The sequence below is a fragment of the Syngnathus leptorhynchus genome, chromosome 18 (assembly GCF_054491065.1).
Source record: "Syngnathus leptorhynchus isolate UIUO chromosome 18, UIUO_Slep, whole genome shotgun sequence".
NCBI lineage: Eukaryota > Metazoa > Chordata > Actinopteri > Syngnathiformes > Syngnathidae > Syngnathus > Syngnathus leptorhynchus.
The window spans coordinates 1,993,208-2,011,035 of NC_141212.1; the positions used below are offsets into that span (position 1 = coordinate 1,993,208).

Consider the following 17,828-nt stretch of genomic DNA (forward strand, 5'->3'; position numbering starts at 1 on the left):
TTGCGTACGAAACCTCATTTGTCCCCCCCAAATATCATCCCGAGATGAACTTATTGAGTTAGCATTGTTGCTCAGAGCTAGCTTATATGACATCACCGTCGCCATTTAGTTGTTGTTTTTTTCCACGAGATGGCACCTTGTCCGCCCTCGCACCTTCCGAATGAAGAACCCCATTAAGAATCCAACATTGACCTCGCAGCACCCCAATTATAGCAAACATTAATCCCGTCGCCCGACCGCCTCCACCGCACGCGCACACTCGGAGTGCTTTAGTGCTCAAATCAATCAAGCTCCATTTGCACTCACTTAAAAAAAAAAAGCTGCGACGCACTTATCAGTGTCCATCTGACTCTCGGTGAACGTGACACTTTCCCGTTCAAATCACGGAAAATCATTTTGAAAGAGTGAAATCAACTCGTATCCGAAGGCACGATCGCGTTTCTCGTGTACGGCGGGTCGGGATCAGTAAAACGCACGGAACTCGGAATTCCCTCGAGTGGCTTCTACTTGTAATTCTCGTTTTGTTTTGGTCATGACAATTTCAATCCACCGGGATACAAAAATCATGTCGGTTTGTTTCAAAGCAAAGTCATATAAAGGTCGCACCTGCGAGGGAGGGGCTGCGGGCTCCATTGTGAGAGTTCACGTCGGCCGTCGTTCAGCTCGTTCGTCTTCTCGGAAGAGCGTCAAAGGTCACCTATTGTCTGCTCATCTTCGGACCGTTACGGCAGCGCCAGTCATTAACAATGGCCTTGATAAGCGCTAATTTATGACCCGTGTCACCGTAATTAAATGTTTGTGCAGATCTGTCGGGCTCAGATAAGAACCAAAAGCCTGCTGGGAAACGATTTGCTACCGCTTTGCAATGACCGATGACGACTTTTTACCTCGTAAATTACAATCTTCCATCTTATTATTATTATTATTATTTTTAATCATATCATCAAGGCAAAAATACAATATCGAAGAAAATAGCATCTGTTTTATGAACCGAGTACATTCAGTATTCCGTACAAATGTTTCGTCCTTGGACTCCAGAGGGAGACAATACGGAATTTTTTTTTATTTTTTTTATATAAATTGCTATGCAGAGAAGCAGACATGCAGATAAATACCGTGTGCAACTTTATGTTTCTTTAATGAGAATCCTTTTGTGAACTGCATACGCACCTGTGTGTGAGCTGGGAGGCACAAGAGGCAACACCAGGTCAAAATAATAATAATAGAAGAAGAAAAAAAAAATGTGACGGATGGAGACAAAACATCCATTAACAACGTACCAAGAGGCAAGCTTGCGCTTTCCTTAACGCACATTTTTTTTCCCACTCGTACCTTTTATTAGTCTTTACGACAGACTCGAAGCGGCTTTATTCTAAAAATCTGCTCAGGGGTAGCAATCCGCCCGATAATTCAATCTCTCCTTTATGAATTAAACATCCAGCAGGCATAACAAGCCGCATGCTCCGACAACGAAACGATTTGCATGACGCTTTAAACCGCGCTACACAACGCGCCTGTTTGTTACTTTTTTTTACGGGCGCCGGAGCGTGGAAATGAAAAATGCATTATTATTATTAGGGTGATGATTATTTTTATGGCCACGAGGCTGAGAAAGAAGTAGAGGCGGTGTGGTGGCAGAGTACCTGCGGGAGGTCAATATCGTACACCTGACCTCGTCTAAGCCCGGAGGCTTTTTTGGCCACCGATTCTCCAAAGTGCTTCTGGCTGTCCTCCGCCGTGCGCCTTTCAAAGTTTTCACATCGACATAAAAAAAAATACAGAAAATCCAGTGTTAGGCGCTTGTATTCTCTCAAGCTGCTGGCTAGTGGTTGTCGCTACGCTAGCTGAGGCCAGGAGGTCACGTGGCGAGAAAAACGCAAGCCAAAATGCCCATGAGGTGTGTGTGTGTGTGTTGGGTGGTCAAAAGTTTGATTTATTTTTAATGTACTGGCAAAGTTTTTGCACGGATATCTTGTAGTCGCACTGAAAACTTTTGCACCGGATAAAATCTTGGCTGCTAGCATGCATAGAGCTAGCGCCGGAACACTCGACTGGGTAGGGAGATTAAAAAATGAATATAGCGTTAAAATATTACACCCCAAAATAATGCTTAAATAGCCTTTCATCTAGAGGTGAAGAGTAGAATTGAATATTTCAGGCATTTATTTTTGATTTTTTATTACATCATGGAGGATGAGCGATGGCGACAGTAGTGGACTATATTAGAATTCCTACTCTGTATTAATTATGAAATAAGGCCTGATTGTCAATTTTATACAAAAAAAAAAAGAGATTCAATCGAGGTCAATGCGACACGGCAGCCAGCCTGTCGCGAGAGTGAACTTTCAATCAGCTAGTGGATCTCCAGCCCGATAAGAAAGCTGAGGCAACAATTGCTTCTGACAGCTTGAGCCAGTGGATAAAGTGTTTTTTTTTTTTTCTCCCCCCTCCATCAGCTCGAAACCAGGATTTCAAGACTCTTGTAAAAGTAAAGAAATGAGGTATAGGAGGAGGCTTCCCGGGGTGAATAACGATGCCGTTTCCCTTCGCTGCATTAAAGCACCAACATATTGAAAGACATTTATTGCTCACATTTTTTCATCCATTACTGGAATTTTTTTTTTCATATTCTGTATGCAGCAGTGGAATTTGAGCATAAAAAATATTGGTGTTGGCTGGCCACTTGTGTGCTGGTACCATTTTTTTTTTTTTTTATGGAATCAAAAGTTACTGCTTGTAGTCCTGTCCTCGTTTAATCACGATTCGAACATCGGCAGTGACAGTGTCGATATTGAATTGGTCCCTTTTGACAGCATTTCATCATCCCATAACGTGCCAAATGGATCCCGCTAACACGAAGCAAGCGTAGCGGTGAATAATTGATGTGTGAAGTGTGACACAAAATGAGACATTGTGAGAAAGGACGCAGTACCATCGCTCCAATGCCTGCAGTCATCGTGTCACTTTCGGGGCTTTTCTGCTGAATTACCGTCCAGCTGGGAGAAATTATTATTATTTACTGTTCCTAGTCAGAGGGGGAAAAAAGTAGGTAGCTACTAGACGTGACGTATTTAATACTCTTATGGGGCATTTGGAGGCGGTGCACGCTCCCCACAAATTTCAAATGACTCCCATGCACACCTAGAAATGTACAAAAGTGAGTCATTTTAATTTATATTAATTTATTCTATTCATTTCATTTATTGTATTCATTTATATATAAATATCATGTACCACAACAGCAAGCAAAGAAGCAATTCCCTTCCCAAAACAAAGCTTGCCATCTAATCCTGCTCTGTGCATCAATTCTTCATGGCGAGGTCTCCGCCATGAAGGTCGCGAGATGGGGGTCAAGAGGCCTGCCACTTGCACCCACCGAGGACTCGTTTGTAATGAAAAACAACAAGGTCAGGAATGTGTTCCTGCAAGGTTTGAGAGAAATGTGGCAAAACATCAGGATAAAAACAAGGGGGCTAGTTTGGAGAATTTTTCTTTTTTAAAGGTGAGATATTGCATGGGCTTCCACTCTGTTAGCCTTCATTAGCGGGAGAACAAGGGAAACCGGAGAGCCTGGGAACAAAGGAAAGCGCTCAGGCGGAATAAGAAATAATCATGACGGTGAATGTTTTAGGGCACAGCAGTCACTTGCCCTGACAGAAAATAGAGAGAATTCACCAAGGGTGAACCGCAACTCGACGTCTGTCAAAGATCCCATCGTATCATTTAGAAAATAAGTGCCGCGAATCCAAATAAAGCCTTCGAACCTCGTCACCTTTGCAATTAGTCGTAAAGAAATTGTTGAAGTCAAGCGTCCTCGCTGCTAACGTTTGCAATCAATTCCACGCGGCACTTTTGCGGAAAGGTCAAGCGATAATTATCGGCGGGATGAATGTCAGCGTAATCAATAAATAATAAGTTGCATAAATCATCATAAGGAATGAAAAAAATATATATTAATGGGCACATTCCCAATCCGTACACTTTGATGCTCGCTCTCGAATCGGAAGTTTACGCAAAGGCGTGCAAACAAACGAGATCATTAATAACAACAACTCGGCCGCATCTGCGTTCCCGTGAATAATTTGTTTCAATTACCAAAAACACAATTATAGCTTTGATTGCGAAAGCAAGGTGGATTGCGGCTAGCTGCGCAAATGCATTCGGGCCAAATTAGCCGCCGCGAGGTTTTAGAGGCGCTAATTATCGCAGAGAATGATAGAAATGCCGATGCTGCCGAGAAACGCTTCACCGGGACGTCGTCGTCTCGCAACTTTGACCCCGCCGTGCCTTTCCGTTCGCCTCTCAGCGGAATCCCTTTTTCAATCGCAGCGAGCGCTCCGCAGTGCTCCAAAAGCCATTTAGGGAAAAAAGTGCTGAGTGCACCGAGCAAAGAAAAATGAGCTCATCACCAAAAATCTCTCCGGGGGTGATGAAGGCGAGCGGTCATTTGTTTGGCGGCGCCCTTCTCGGCGGGATGACGCTTTCTGCCGCCATTCAATAACTCCATTTAGCTTTGTTAATTAAACATTAATGAGAAGGCTCGTCGGAAGGAGACCTGCGGGCGCCGTTCTTGCTGCGCTCAACAGTTGGTCCTTCTTAACAGAACTTAAACTGAGAGTGACATTCTCAAATCTTTTACAATTAGAAAAACACGCGGGCCGTGTTGCGAGAGCGTTAGAAATTCCGAGGTGACCAGAGGTCGAAATAACTTTCCAATGTAATCTGGAAACTCACTGTTTGCTCTTCTGGCGGCCTCTGGGCAAACTTCCCTCACACACTCTATATTAATGCAACCCAGTGTGTGTGTGTGTGTTGTCGTTCTCTCGCTTGTATTTGTCACCGAAAGTAGCTTTTAGTTTAGGATCAACTGCTTTGAAACACAAAAGGGGGAGCAGCAAAAAAAGAATCAATTTCCCTTTTCTTAAGCTTCCATACAATTCTCTCGCTCGCTCTCCCTCAGGACCCGGGTCAGCTCCAGAACCGATCAGGCAAGAGAGTCTGGGTCGGCCCGGATGCCTGCCAGAATGCTTTTGGCCTTTTTCGCCCTACAATTGGAATTCCATCTGAAGCGGTTGATTGTTGCGGCTATGTGTGTGTGTGTGTGTTTTTGAGTCAAAGCTAGCAGAAATCCGTCTGATTTTATGCTCGGCCGACCGCGGAATTGCCGGTTGTGGGCACCTTCGCCAGCTCGAATCCGACGCCACTCTTTGTGGGGTGCGTTTGATGTCCTGAAAGCTTTTCCACCGGTGAACGCGAATACTACCAGATACCGTACGAGCTTTTCAAACACGCTCCGTTTGAAAATACGCTCGTTACTCCACTCCGTAAGATAAAACGAGAAAGCCGGATCAAGAGGAATGAGAGTTTCAAGTAGGCGGGGCGGAGAGAAAGTTAAAAGGGAAATGATGACCGCCGGGGGAATATTCACGTTAGCTCATTGTCACGCGTGATCGTCAGCTTGCTCAAGTCGCCAGAAGCGGGATTGATCCGTCGACTGTCGGGGATGTCGACGGAGCTTCTAGCGTTAGCGGCCGACGATAATTGAGTGTCAATTAGAGGCATAGACGACAGGCCCTTAATCAAGTCAGGTGACCTTGGGAGTTTGTCTTAATCGTTTCCACGTCTCGCCTTTTATGGACAACCGGCTTCCTTCTCCATTCCTCTTTTGTGTCTCTCGCTATTTACAAGCAAGGCCACCTGACTCCCGCGTTCAACCTTTCACAGCCTCCGCGCTGCTACTCGCTCATTGTTAGCGCTCGTGTCTTCCTTTGATTCAAAGGCCAAACAGTCACCACGACGTCTTCATCTTATCGACCGCTATCTCGGCGGAAGGTCGCTAAGCCGCCATTTATCCTGGGCTTTTTGTTGTTGTGGAAAAATACTCACGGGGGAGATGTATTTCTCACAACCCGGATGACAAACATCTCCGACAAACGCGCCATCGGGTGACTCACCGAGCCCCATTTGTACCCCGCCAAGTCCATAATGGGACCGCCTCCTCCCACCCGCCGCATGCATCAACTCACTCGAGTCTTCATCGTGTCCGTTCCGGAGGGGGTTCGTTTGCTTGTATGTACACACGGAGGAAGCCGGCGGCACTTGGTATCTACGTGTCGAGCAAACCCGCCCACACTCTGTGAGTCAGTGCTGGCTGCCGCATGCATCTCAATGGACCCGACAAGAAACGCACATCCAATGTTTTTTTTTTTTTTCCAAGAAAGACCCTTTTCCATTTATTTCCCCCATTACATTTGTCTTTTTTTTTTATATACACACCACCTATGCACACACACACACGCACGCACACACATGCACACTCAGGTCCTTCAGGTGCCGATCCACTCATTGAATAAAAGCAGGTTGCACAACACAAAGCATGTGGTCAGGTGAGCTTAAACCAGGAGGTCGGGCAAATTTAAATACATATTATATATATATATATATATATATATATATATAATATATGTAAGTGCACCTTGTGGTTCTGAAATCAAATGTCGCCATGTTTACCCCGTTCAAGCTAGCGTGTTGCATCCAAGCGGTCCCCGGTGGACTTCTTTAGCGGATCGTTTACTCTCCGCTGACGCCGCCCGCCGCCTATTATTGAAATGAATGCGCTTGTGCTATTTTAGGGCCACGCTCGGGAGAGTAGACAATCCCTTGGAGAAGGGTGAAGAAAAAAATAAATAAAAAAAAGAGGCCATTACACGGAGCTAATTGCGCTCCATAAATGTCAACTATGACTGATGCCGGGGAGCTAAGCAGAATGTCGCCTTTGTGATCTCGCGGCTTGAACTCGCAATTAAAAATAAAGTCACCTGGGTAATTAATCTAGTCTTTTTTTTTTCTTTAAATACTTTTTCTTGTTCTCAACTATTTGCTGTCACGGAATCTTGCTTGTATCTCAAACGGAGTTGCCGGCCCTCCTTTTACAGCATGATCAATTTTAATTTAAGCTTTTTTTTTTTAACGACTCCCAAAAAAGAAAAAAAAAAAATCGATCACTCATGCTATGGGTGGAATGCTGCTGGCAGAACACGCCGAATTGATCGCCCACTCAGTCTGACGCTGTCAGAACGTCTACACCTGATTTATAACTTCTGTTATCGACCAAACTTGCTTTTTGGCTTCCAGTATTTTTTGACTTTTTGGAGACAACAGCAAAAGTTCCGTACAAGGCAGTGACTTTTAAATATGGAGAGGAAAAACAGCCTTTAAAAAAAAACGTTAACACGGATTTAGCTTAATCATTCCCGTCGCGGTTATTTTTAGCTCTCAGGCTGCCGTGTTTACATTCTCCAATGCGCGGTGAGTCGAAAACGTAAGCCCTCTTCTATTTTTTTGTTTAATTTGTCCCAGGTGCTTCATAAACCCCGCTATGCTATCGCCACAGGCCGTTTAACAAAATATCTTTAGACACAGGAAAGGAAAAAAAAGCACATTTGGATGGTAGACAAACAACATCTGGCGGGAAACAATTGTCTTGTCGGGGCTTTGACATCTTCCCCGTGAGTCAAATAAAAGCTACGTGATGTTTTATTCATTGGAAATGATGCTCTTATTAGTCCTGGTCTTTGTTGAAAGTTCTTTGAGGATCCGGGGGGAGAGCAAAGTTGTGGTTTGTGGTTTAGGACAACCTCAATACGATGCAAATTGGGCCAACATCCATTTGAACTTTTCTTTGTGTTTGCTAATTCTGGCTGACAGGGAATCTTCGGGGAAAACAAATGAGAATGGCGGGGATGGGTAAAACTGTACAGCCACCAAAGAACGCCCCGGCAGATATGAGCATTGGCTACATGTGTCCCGGTTTGGAAAGGTAGGCGATGAGCGCCACCACCACCCCGACGTAAACGCCGGTGCCGATGGTGATGGAGAGGGCGGCCAGGAACAGAGCGCGTCGGGAGGCGATGTTGGCCAGCGGGAAGTCGCCTTTGTGGACCGCTTTGGTGGTCTAAAAGAAAGAGCAAAAAAAAAAAAAGGGAGCTGTTGATAAAAGTTGGAGGACCCGCCTCTTGACAGATAAAGCTCGTCGGCGGCAATTAGCAAGCAAATGTCAAGGACCGCGGCTTGTGCTAATCTGCGCCGTCGGATGATAAATGGCAAATTGAACATCGTTTGAAAACCTCGTCCAAATATACCAGCCGGGCAGGAATACTGACATTTTGACGGGAGGGTAAACAAATGCGCCCGACGGGTCGATCGCAACGAGATGCTCACAAATTGACAACGAACTTGACCAAATTCTGTTTTCATCATGAGGTTAGCGTACGATAACTCGATTGTCGCCGAGTACGCCGTGCTCATTTGCATCCTCACGAGAGAGAGCTCTGCGACGCGCGACACTTATCAGCATCTCCAAATAACACTCACACTATTAGTGGCACTAATGGAAGTCAGATCCGCTCTCTAATCAAACGCCGTGAAGGTTTTCATATTCAGACATTGTGTTATTTATTTATTTTTTGATGTTGTTGCAGTTAGCAGGCAGGCAGGCGCCCATTGGCGTTTTTGTCCGGTGACCTTCCGACGGGACAAAGCTGCTATTGATTCGCCAAGCGCAAACCTTATTACGCTGGCTAACTTTGTTTGTCTTTGTTGTCCTCGCAGAGCGGAATCTTTTCAGCTGTACGCGGAATGCGCCGAAGGCCATCGCGCGGGGAAAACAAAAAACAAAAAAAAAGATCGGAATGAAAGCTTACGTGTGTGCGGATATGCCTTTCAAATGGGCTTGTTGGGGAAAATCCTTGAAACTTTATCAACGACGGTGACCATTAAACTTAGCGACAAGGAGCGTGTGAATTAGACATTTGACATCAATTCCAATTTTTTCCGGATGTGCAGTACTTTAATAGTAAAAGAAAAAATGCCCATTGAGGTTTTTTTACTTTTTGAAGGATGCGTTATACGCTGACAGAATTCATTTTCTTCAGGGTCAAAAATGTTGAGCAGTGTGTTAAGGATTTGCTGGGAATTTCAGGAGGGATGCAATATAGCTTTTATCTGGAAGTGAACTCCTAGTGTTGTGCTCTCACCCCTTGCGAGAAGTAAAATGCTGCAATTCCCAGAGGCCAGAAGCAGCAGAGCATAGAGAAGATGGCCAAGCCCAGGTGGTCCCGCGGCGGCACCACGATGAAATTGTCCTCACTCTCGCTGTCGCTTGAGCAGTCTGTCTGTACGCCACACAAGAAAAACAGAGATATTTGAATTTGTGATGATCAGGAAAAAGCCACTTTCTTGCTACATGTGGCTTCAACTTTTTTTTTTTTGACAGGCATTTCCTCATGTACGACATCACTTCTTGTGTCGGCCCACCTGTGACCTTGACTTCCCGCCACTTCCTCTGATCACGGTGAGCCGCTATTTGTCGAGTGTTTGTATCCTATGGAAGGTTTCTTGAGATGTTACGCCACCTTCACTACTTATGTGACTTAAGTTGGCACGGGAGTGGAATAATAGCCACGCTCAGTCGTCATGGTAACAGAAGCCAAAGCGGAAAGAGGGCGGCGGTGCGAGCGGTGGCTCATATCATGAGACGGGAGAAACGTAAACAGCCCGTTTTTATATTTGATTGCTTTTTGCGTGGCGCGTCCTTGTCGCTACACGGCTATTTAGCTGTCAGCGGAATAAACGGCGGCTCACTTCATTGTTGACGCTTTTGTATCGTCTTCCTTTGTGCAGATTGCTGACGAGTGTGCTCATCAGCTCGCACCATTTATGAGGGTGTGAGGCATTGACCCCCCCCGATTCGTAAGAACGGAACTCAAGTTGGAGTGAAAAGAATACGAGTTTAGACAATAGGTAAGTCTGCCTGCTTGTGCGTACCGACAGTGTCGGTGGTGGACGACGTGTCCCCGCTCCATTAGCTTCTCATTAGTTTGGCGAGCTGGAGATGCTCACAATTTTCTCAGTCCTAACCACAAAAGACCTCAAGCTTGAATGAAACTTTTGGGTGCAATGAGTTCACCAGTCAGGGTGGGGCGGGGATAATATATTCATAATAATACTACATATATTCAATAAGACAATATTTTAAAATAAATAAATCCATCTTTTCGTGGCTCTCCATCTATATGGATAACCTTCCACTCCAGAGCCAAGACGTGTTGTGTCATAAAAAGATACCAGAGATTAAGGCCGCATTAAGCCGCAGCCTGCACACATCATCCCGTTTGAAGGATGATCCAACACAAGGATGAAACATGACAAATAAATGATGTATTTTTATACCCAAAGAGAATTCTGAACCATGGCGGGGTGTAGCATTTTTTTTTTCTTCCCCCATTTGAGCAACATGAGGCAATGTTATCCTTTTATTACATTTAATCCCGGCATGTTTTTCTGTGGTCCGTCTAATAAACGTGAATATTTATTTCATGTCTTCTCGCCGTTGAGGGAATTGTTTTCAAGATAAAAAGGGGCAGCACGGAAAAACAACTGTAGCGCACCAGTTGTAATGTCTTGAAAGAGATGTTCTCGACCTCGCCTGGAGCTCAAATGACTAGATCAGAAATGTCCATGTCCGAATTCCAACAAGTACTTTGCGGTAGCCAAATCACTTTGAAAGTGATGTCGCGGCCAGAACAATTTAGCAAAGTCATCCAGTGTTTTTTTTTTTTTTTTCTTTCCACTTTATAATCCAATAAAAGCTCATTTTGTGAACGGAGCTCATCAGGCTGCGAGTGGCTTGCTATTCCAAGCTTGTTTGGACTCCGTCCGTACTTAGTGGGAGTGAAGCAATTAAATTGTACTCTCACGGCCCGCTTCTTTGATTGATGTCGGGATTAGCGAGTGGGCGGTCAAGTTTTGCCCACCTGTCACGCTGATGCTCGCACAGACGCTGGATTAACGGACTCCCAAAATAGAAGAAAATGAGCGTGCTATTACGAAAAGTCATTCAAACAAGATTTGAAAAAGTACTTTGCAGATTCAAATCGGGACAAACAAAAAAAAATCCATTCATGACTCGGTTATTGATTGAAATGTCCGACGAGTGACAACGCAAGGCATGCTGGGATATAAAAAGCACAACCTTTCCGTTGAAAGTCTGCAAGCACGACGATGTAGGTCACGCGTTTAACCGGCGAGCGAGCCGGCGACCGAAGGCTTGGTTGAGATGAATCACTCTGAGCGTAAATCCTGTCAACGCGAGGCAATCGCCTGACAGGTAACAAAGAAATAATGGATGCTTTCACGATACTCCTGAGACAGTTCTGCAAAGAAGTTGGCCTGGGTTTTTTTTTTTTTTTCCTTTCATTTTCATTCGGTGGCTCTTGATCATATCTGGCAGGTTTGTAAGTCGGTTCACGATTCGGACGATAATCCGGAGATGAAATTTTCGGATTGTTTGTTGTTTCACCCGCAATTGCGTTTGAAGGTCAACGATTCCCTTTCGCAACAAACCACATCAAGTCATATGTCAAGCGAAAGGGCACGATGAGAGCGTTAGAGGTCACGGGTGGTTCTCAGAAACAGCGGGCAAGCTGGAAAAATCCAAAGTCTATCAAACGATGTCGGATGCGTTTTAAATTACGTTGTAATGAATGAATGAATATTCTAACGCATGACGTGCATACCGCGGGCGTGAATGAAACGACAGACAAATCGGAAAGCAATTAAAAAGCGGCTTTTTAAACGGTCTTATTACTCGGAGTTGGAAATTACACAAATGAATTGCGTGGCACGCGCCCGAGTTGAAATGAAAGAAACCAACGACTTCACCGCCAACAGGGATTCAATTACGTGGCTGAATGAAAGAGCCACGTCAATAAGAAATTGCCACGCGGGACGATCTGGCAATTGATTAAATATGCGGCCGGTGTAGGAGCCCAAGGCCCCAGAGGTGAGCAGGGCGCTTGTCTTAAGACTTAATAATTCCAAGGCGTCGTGACAGGCCACTTCCCAAAGGGGAGTGGCTTCACCGCACCGCTGATAAAAGTCCTTGGCCGCGACGTACGAGTTCCTCCTCGCATTCCGGTTTAAGAACGGCTGTCAAATCCGTTGTGTCATTAAATCAACAAGACTTTCCACCTGACGTTTCAAATTTCCGATTATTTTGTTGTCTTCAATAACTCAAGTGCCTCATTTTCTCTTCACTGTCTTTTTTCATAATGTCAGGGCAAAAGCTTTTGGAGCTGATAACTGCCCGATTTGGGATCTTATCTTGAGAGAAAAAAAAAAAAGACATTGCTGAGTTTAGGTAAAAATAGATTCCAGAATATCTTATCATGCGTCCTTATAAAAAAAAAAAAAAAAAGCTAGCAGGATTCTAACGAGTCGCGGTAAGAGAAGACATATTTCTGCTCAGGTTATTTTCCTACGAGATGCAATCAAAACAAAGCGCATCAAAACAACAAACACATTTCTCGTTGAGAGATCAGAGCGCCGTGATTGTGGCAGCCCAAACGAGTGAGCGGCAAAACTGTAATTTGCAAAAAATGTGATTAGACGCTGCCTATCGCCCGTAATGGGGCCGATATAATTAGCTGCATTTGGTGGCGTTAAAAAAAAAAAAAAAAAAGAGCTGAGGCCCGCGGGGAATTTTGCTCTCCGCTGATTGCAAAAGCAACCATATCAGCTTGTAAATTAAACATTTAGCCGCGTCGCACGCATCCATCTGCGAGGGAGCTGATAGCAAACTGTTTGGAAAAAGACGAATCCAATTTTTGGTCATCGTCCCTGAAGTTCTCTGCTCCTCTTTACTTCACCTATTACCCAATTTTCTTTTGTCGCGTTGACCCCAACCGCCATGATTGAGTCCAAAAACTTTCCCCATTTGCTGTTTTTATGTTCTCTCAGTCAGTTTGAGGTTTCAAATTCGAAGGAGGCTTTCAACCTTTAGCATCTTTTTCTTTCCTTTTCAATTTTGCCTCGGCCGGGGAATTTTTTCGAGGGGGGAATTAGTCCCAAGGCTGCCATCGGAACATCTGTGACATTTCATAGAGCTGCCTGCTCGATAAATCAACAGCCGGAGAGCGTCAAGTCGAATGATGCGGCGTGTTTTCTTTTATTTTCCAAAGAGTAGCGACTAGCTTAAGACAAATGGTAGTTTTTTTTTTTTTTCTTATTTATTCCACCGCATCCTCTTTCAAGGTCCGCTCGCTTGGCTTTACTGCATTTTTTTGCCCCCCCCCAGTCGTATATTTTGACACGAGGCTATTACATTCCCGGAGTCACCGAGGGACACTTATGGTTTTTATAGGCGGGGGGGGGGGGGGGGAGACACGGCGTGCGACGGGATAAATATCATCCGTTAGCGGAGGACAGCCAGTGGTCAAATCAATTGCGCCGGCCGGCGCTTACTGCCGCGTTGAAATGATCCGATCGTTATTGTCGTTTACTGCTAAATGAGAGAAAGGATACCTGTGGAAGATTTCATGAGGATTTACGACTCGGTCGCCTTTCGGGCAATATGCGCGCGCTAAACTGAGACGGCGTTTTAGATTTAATGAAGGCATAAACGTCTTTTTCCCCCTCTTAGTGAATACGGATGGCCCTTCCAATCACACCTGCCGTTATGTTTTTTTTATTTTGGGGGGGATTGAAATTGCGCCTGAGCAGTCAGAGCGCACGGCCGGATCATCAAGTCACTAGCAATCGCACTGATAAATGCAGATTTCATGCACCGGCGCTGGCAGAACAGATGGCCGTCAAATTCAAATATAGCTTCCGCCGCCGCCGCCGCCGCTGCTATTTGGTATTCAAGTGAAACCGGCGGATAATTTTAAAGGCGGGAAGGCGTGAGGATCAAACGGACAAGCGCACGGGCCTCGCTCGCCCGAGTACGTGAGCCGTGAAGCTACAGTGACTAACAAGCATGTCAAAGGCAATCTTTGATGGCCTTATTAGACTCACGCTAGCATTAAAGGCGTTAGCGCTTATTAGTTAGCACCTTTTAATTGGTTGTCGACAATTTGCCGCTCGTGGTGGTGAAAACGAGCTGTACTCATCGCATTGCGGTATGGAGGCTCTTATGCACGACCTGAGCGTCGTTTGAAAATGTTGAGAAGGTCAAATTAGCTTCCAGTGCGTTTCATGTGAAAACGATTCGCCAATGATGGATGTTGTTGCTCTCATAATAAATCAACTATTACATGAAGTCCAAAATAAAAACCAATCTCGTGAAGTAGTTGCGGGATTCCCTCCTGGTGTCCGACTGGAGTCAGAAGTCGACTCCATAATGAACCCCACTGAGTATTTTTTCGCAGCCTCGGATGATGATGTTTTTATTCATTTGTGAAGTTTGTGGGGGAAAAAAAAAAAAACCTGGACACCCGATCCCCACGTGGCAATCCTAAATCCGTTGCAGCACCGTCGGCTGTGCCAAAACAGTTAGCTAATGCAGCATTTTGACTTAATATCCCCCGGGTAGAGTCAGCCATGGAGACTTATGACCATGTGACTTTCGAGCTGTGGGGAAAATGGATGAGGAGCTAGTGAAATGTTCTGGGCCCGCTTGGCTAATCCAGAACAGCCTGTCTTGAATCTGTGCCGAACACATTGAAACAAAATGGCGGCCTTACCTCGTACTCCACGTACTCTTCCTCTTCCACCTCGTACGAGACGGTCTGGATTTTGACGTGTTCGCCGTCCTCCGGCGCCTTGGCCTGCGGTTCCTCCGAGCCGGCGGCGTCGCCTCCGCCGGAGTTGCCGGTCTCTTTGGCCTTCTTCTCGGTGAAGGTGGTCTCGCAGCACTCGCTTTTGTATTCCTTGGCCTTGATGCTGCCATTGTCCTCTTTGTACAAGATGAAGTTGGGCCTGTAGAAGGCCTCCACGGCCAAATGCAGCGAGGTGGCGTCCAGCAGCTGCTGCGACTTCATCTTGCCGTTGCTATTGTAGCCGCCCCCGCCGCTCACCGCGTTGCCCGACTTCCCGCCGCCGCTTTCGCCGCCAAAGTAGTTGATAATGTTCTCCTGGCACTGATTCTTGGGGAAATCTCCTCCGTAACCGTTGATGCTATGCTTGCTATTTTTGTCCAGCAAAGGATTCTGGAGCTCGCTGAGGTTCTCCATAGCAACGCAAAAGGCTTTTGAACGATTCCTTGACGAGTACTCGACACGCTAGCGGCATTCAGCGCTCGGAGATCTGCCGATGAAGGAGACAGTAATGGAGAGGAAGGGGGGAAAACTTTAGAGACTTTTTGGAAAAGTCCTGGTTGCGACTCAATTAGCTTCAATTGGCTTCCTGGATCGAAACACGTGTTGATACACACCAGGATTGTTTTCACTCCATTGCTCGGGTTGTTGTTTAGATAAGACCAAAAAAATGCCTTGGCATAAACTCGCCGATCATTCATTTCCATTCATGAGATTGGGATTTTTCGACCACAACAAACACAATCAAGCCCAATCGACCCCGGCCTCCCTTTTCCGAAACCTTCCTCTGATGAATGTGTCGGAAATAGAAATGCCAAATGCAGATTCATTCGGGGTCCCGACCCCAATTGCTCGGCGCTGCACTTTTTGTCTAGGCCTTTAATGAGACAACAAGCGTACAAACAAGCCTTGTCAGTGTTATTGGCTGTGAATAATGCTTGATGCTTAACCTGTAATCATGTGCAAGTACGCCTGATTAGCTGAGGTCGCATTTGCACGGGACGCTAGATGTCGGTTGCGATGACTTAGCGCTAGCGTTGAATTTTTTTTTCTCTCTCACTTTTAGAGCGCGTCGTCGTTCGCCACGAGTCACTCTGGGAAAAAGTTTTTCAATTTGGACTTGGAGCAGCAGTTAAAAAATGACGGGGGTATTGTAATTAATTCAGTATGAAGTATTTTGGTGCCAAAAAAAAAAAAAAAAAAGATAGATTGCAACCTTTTCTTTCCTAACACGTTAGACTATTTTCCCTCCTCACCTCCATGAATAAAACACAATTCCCAGCCTTGCAGTTTTCCTGAAAAACAACCTCAACCAGCAGCCAACCAACCAACCAGCTCTCAGGAACTCCTCCCAGTTGCTCTTCTCTCCTGACATTGCAGTTCCAGCGCTCTCACAAAGTCCGTAAATAGCTCCGAGGATGCAGACTCATGCAGTTCCTCTCTAAAAAGTGGACCCGATTATGCAAAATGGATCCCGTCCTCGCCGACCCAAACGCCGAGACACGTGTCGTAATGACAACCCAACGTAACCCCCGTGGACTTCCGTCCCATCAGAGTGTCAGTCAGCTCCATGCCGTCAGCTCACCGCCAATCATCCTCCCACCCTTTGACCCCTCCCTCTTCGCCAAGCTGAGAATTATCAACCCGGGGGGGGGGGCGCACCTGAATACCAATGCGCCTTATCTGTCGGCCGCGTTTATCAAGCCACTCCATCCCGGGCGACGCCGACAAATTCATCTCTGTGATTTAATTTTGAGCGCAGCGACGGCCCGCGCGGGGCATAATGAAAGCCGACGTCCGCTCGTTATTGATGGGCGCGTGCCAAGGCTCGGAGCGGGGGATGCAGATTCCAGACGGAAGTGGAATCACTCAATAGCGCTGACGTCCACCACGATGACCCGAAGCCACCAAAACGTCAATTGACAGTTTGCTAATCTTTTTCATCTAAGATACCACAAGATGGCACCAAAGCCATGACCAATAGGAAAGTAGTAATTCATCTAGACTGAGAAAGCAGCCTTTTTGTTTTGATAAACCCAAACAGGCCCCCCCCAGTGGATGATTTTGAAATGTTCCTTGAAGTGTAAATCCGCCAGTGGAAATGGAAACGTTGAATAATTCAGCGGGGCCTTGCTGTCGATATAGCAGGCTGTTGCCTGCCAACGCTGAGTCTGACCTGTCTTCATGGCCAATTGATTGAGGCAACACAATGGAGAGTCTGTTTTGTCCACTATCATTATGTCTGCCGTTTGTTTTGTGGCTTTCAAGAAGGCTGACTCCACTCTCAAGCAGGCTGCCTCGCTTCGACAACAACATCGTCCCGTCTGAAATTGCATTTTGCCTTCAGACAGTTCACCGCTGCGGTCCCTTTAGAGCGCCTCGTTGTTGGCAGCGAGTGCACGGATCGCATGCAAGTACGCCTCGTTGTTTCCATGAGGAAAATTTGATTGGCGGTCGAGTGGGCATGATTTCTCGACCGAGGCCATTTTTTTTTAATGATTCAAATTTGACAGGGTTGTGGTATGCCAAATTCAATTTGTTTTTACTTTAAATCATCAGGAAGAAAAAAAAAAACGCCTTTCTCGCGCGCACACTCACGTGCGCACTAACAAAAGGAATGTGTTGATGCGATGAGCAGCTGGAAGTTGTGGACGAGCAACCTGTACCTCTTCCCTCATGAAGATGATGATGATGATGGTGGACACCTCGCTTGCATTTGCATAATGAACCCCCCCCCCCCCCCCCAAAAACAGTGACTTTGAAAATCAAATAGCAAACGTCCTACCTGTGAGTTGTCGCCAATCCGGATCCAACCACCGACTGGCGCATCACGACGCATAATGGTGGACTTTCCCACGCGGAGGAACAGCGGACGTGTCCCGCCGAGCCCCGGCGACGGAGCGGCAGCTGCGCTCCCCTCCTCCGCGTAAAGCTCTCTCCCGTGCGCCAACAAAGCTCCCCTTTCCCCCATCAAACACTTTTTTTTTTTTTTCCTCCCCCCACGAGTGGCGCCCTGCTAAATGATCTCGGCGTGGCGGAAGAGAAACGATGAGTCCACCGTACGGCGTCCTCCTTCGCTTGACGGCGGGTGAAGCAGGCGGCGTCCGCCCTCTCCCGTGCGCGTCTTTACTCTCGCTCACTATTTGGATGTGTGGACGAGGTGAACCATGTGGGGGGGGGGGGGGGGTAGTGGGCGGCTGCTGCTCATCTTCCTCCTCCCATGCTGCTGCATCA

General features: G+C 46.2%; 1 protein-coding gene across 1 annotated transcript; it reads right to left on the minus strand.

The window, feature by feature from the left end:
• Positions 1-7,783: 7,783 nt before the first annotated feature.
• On the minus strand, positions 7,784-17,477 carry syndig1l (synapse differentiation inducing 1-like). The gene is made up of 4 exons (XM_085938206.1): positions 17,380-17,477; positions 14,523-15,084; positions 9,036-9,173; positions 7,784-7,954 (listed from the first exon to the last, which is right to left on the minus strand). Exons 2-4 carry the CDS (start codon positions 15,009-15,011, stop codon positions 7,796-7,798), a joined length of 786 nt encoding a protein of 261 aa, XP_085794332.1. The 5' UTR covers positions 15,012-15,084; positions 17,380-17,477; the 3' UTR covers positions 7,784-7,795.
• Positions 17,478-17,828: the final 351 nt, after the last annotated feature.

Bases quoted from the DNA above. Each gene is read 5' to 3' on its own strand.
- syndig1l (XM_085938206.1), bottom strand. From the start codon at position 15,011: ATGGAGAACCTCAGCGAGCTCCAGAATCCTTTGCTGGACAAAAATAGC. The intron at 9,174-14,522 runs GTAAGGCCGCCA...TGTGGCGTACAG, and splicing joins AAGAGTACGTGGAGTACGAG to ACAGACTGCTCAAGCGACAG. The intron at 7,955-9,035 runs GTGAGAGCACAA...TCTTTCTTTTAG, and splicing joins CATTTTACTTCTCGCAAGGG to ACCACCAAAGCGGTCCACAA.